General features: G+C 55.6%; 1 protein-coding gene across 1 annotated transcript; it reads right to left on the reverse strand.

Annotated features, from left to right (window-relative positions):
• Positions 1-566: 566 nt before the first annotated feature.
• Positions 567-1,665, reverse strand: LOC103775651 (stathmin-3-like). Its single transcript, XM_008943121.1, has 2 exons — positions 1,396-1,665; positions 567-954 (listed from the first exon to the last, which is right to left on the reverse strand). The coding sequence occupies exons 1-2, from the start codon at positions 1,663-1,665 to the stop codon at positions 895-897; spliced, it is 330 nt and encodes a 109-aa protein (XP_008941369.1). The 3' UTR covers positions 567-894.
• Between the last annotated feature and the right edge of the window lie 455 nt (positions 1,666-2,120).

Below are 2,120 nucleotides of genomic sequence, written 5' to 3' on the forward strand. Positions count from 1 at the left end.
CTGGAGAGCCCACAGAGCGAGTGCCCTCTGCCAGGGCTCCTGTGGAGCTGGGGATGGTACCACTGTCTGTGGTTCTCCGGGGCTGCTCAGCCAAGACTGCTCAGCCCCTGCTCTGCCGGGGAGAGGGCAGCTCAGTCTGTGGGTTCCTCCAGCCTGTGGGCAACCAGAGCATCGGGCAGTGCCTGCTGGGACAGGGGCTTGCCACGACGTGGCAGCTGGCACCGAGCTCTGGGTGGAGACCCTCACCTCCTGTCACACGGGCTAGCAAAGAGTCATCCAAAGATGGGGACTTTGGGTCACTGCCTGCCTGGGTGTAGCCACGAGACGGGGGTTTCTGCACGTTGTGACTCCTGAGCGATCCCATCCCCCTCACTCCTCAGTCCTACCACTGGCAAACATGGGGCTGTTCCCTATTCCCCTTCACACACAGAAATTACCACTTCCTTCCCGTGACTCTGAAACTGATATTTGGCTCAGAGCAAACACCAAGAGGAGTAGAAGCCCTGGATAAGAAATCCGTATCTCCGTCGCACTGCTGGTTGAATTTATTAATATCTTAATTTTTGTTTACATTGGTTTAAGAAATATTTTTTTTTTTAAAAAAAAAAAGGACAAAACCCTCCAAAGAAGCTGTTTGATCGACTGATTCTCTATTTCATGTGAACTAGTTGCTATTCTGCTTAGAGATCCCTATGATCTGTGAACCCCCACGAGTACTGACGATTAAGGATGCAGAGATAGAGAAGCGTGTGGCTGGGGGAGGAACACGGGGTGAGGGGGGTGGTGGGATGGAGAACCAAATGTTGCATCTAGACAAACAAAATAAAACGTGTTGATTGGTTGATTGGTCGGTTTGTTAACAGGAATCAGGTGCTAGATGTGTAGAAAAGCCCTTTATCCAGAGATCTCCTCCCGTTGTTCCTTGTTCCTGCGAACTTCGGCTGCGTGCAGTTCCTGCAAAGACGGGAGAGAGGACACCAGGCTGACACCTCCTGCTCTTGCAACCTCTAAACCTTCTGCTCTTGCAATCTCTGTTTTCCTCCTCTCCTCCACACGGGATTTGCACCAGACAAAAAAAAATAAGCCAACAGTCTCCCACCTGACAGCAAGTGACACCTGCAAGGAGTGAAGCATCTCATCCGCGGGAGCCTGGAGGTGATGGGAACCTACAGCAAACGTGCTCGTGGCCCCTTTGGCCACTCAGCCCCTGGAGGTGGCCAGTGCCTGACCCTGTGCCTCTGAGCCTGCACATCCCGAGGTCAGCCAGCTGTGCTTTCCTTTGCTGACCATGATGGACACATCCCTGAGAGCAGAGCAGCTCCACCAGCAAGCATCCCCTCGCTGCCCGGCGCTGGGAGCGGAGCCCAGCCCCAGCCACTGCAGCCCCGCCCTCACCTTCTCGCGGAGCCGCTCCCTCAAGGCAGCCAGATGTGCTTCACGGATCTCCCTGCTCAGCTCCATCTTGTAGTTGAGCTTCTCCTCGGCCAGGCGGCTGAAGTTGTTGTTCTCCTCCAGGGCCTTGTGCAGCACCTCCCGCTCGTGCTCCCGCTTCTCGGCCAGCTGCTTCAGCACCTGCGCCTCCTGGGTCTGCCGGCAAGCACAGAGGCTCTGCTGGCCCTTCTCACCCCCTCCCCTGCTCCACACCCCGCTGCCAGCCCCCACCATCCCACTACGCTCCTGCCTGGCAGATGCCTGGACAGCTCCTCCTGCTCTGGGGCAACGCAGGTGACAGTTTTAGCCCCGGTGTCCTGCGTGTGGGCACAGGGTCCTCTCTCTGCCTGTCACCTCACCCTTTGAACTATTTCAGCTTTGTCTTCCTCACCCACCAACTTTCATCCTTTGTTTTACCCTGCTGGTTTTCTCCTTTTCAATAGTTTTGACCAGCAGACATTTTCTACAGCACCTCCAACAAAAGGTGGCACAGCTAGACACAAAGGCTGGGTTTGGGTTTGGAGTCTCAGGCTGGTGGGTGTCCAGCTGCTCCATCTCCTGCAGCAGCAGCTGGTGAGCACTGTCCCCACAGCCAGGTCACACACAGAGGACCAAGAGGACCTCGTACTGCAGGGGTTTAAGGACAGGAGGACAATGATGATCATGGAGTCCAACTCCCTGCCTAAACC

Source organism: Merops nubicus, unplaced genomic scaffold (assembly GCF_000691845.1).
Source record: "Merops nubicus isolate BGI_N331 unplaced genomic scaffold, ASM69184v1 scaffold24936, whole genome shotgun sequence".
Lineage (NCBI taxonomy): Eukaryota > Metazoa > Chordata > Aves > Coraciiformes > Meropidae > Merops > Merops nubicus.

What these genes read in the sequence shown, in the direction of transcription:
- LOC103775651 (XM_008943121.1), bottom strand. Translation starts at nt 1,665, where the DNA reads ATGGTGGGGGCTGGCAGCGGGGTGTGGAGCAGGGGAGGGGGTGAGAAG. An exon ending in GGGAGCGGCTCCGCGAGAAG is followed by an intron (nt 955 to 1,395) that starts GTGAGGGCGGGG and finishes CCGTCTTTGCAG; the next exon opens with GAACTGCACGCAGCCGAAGT.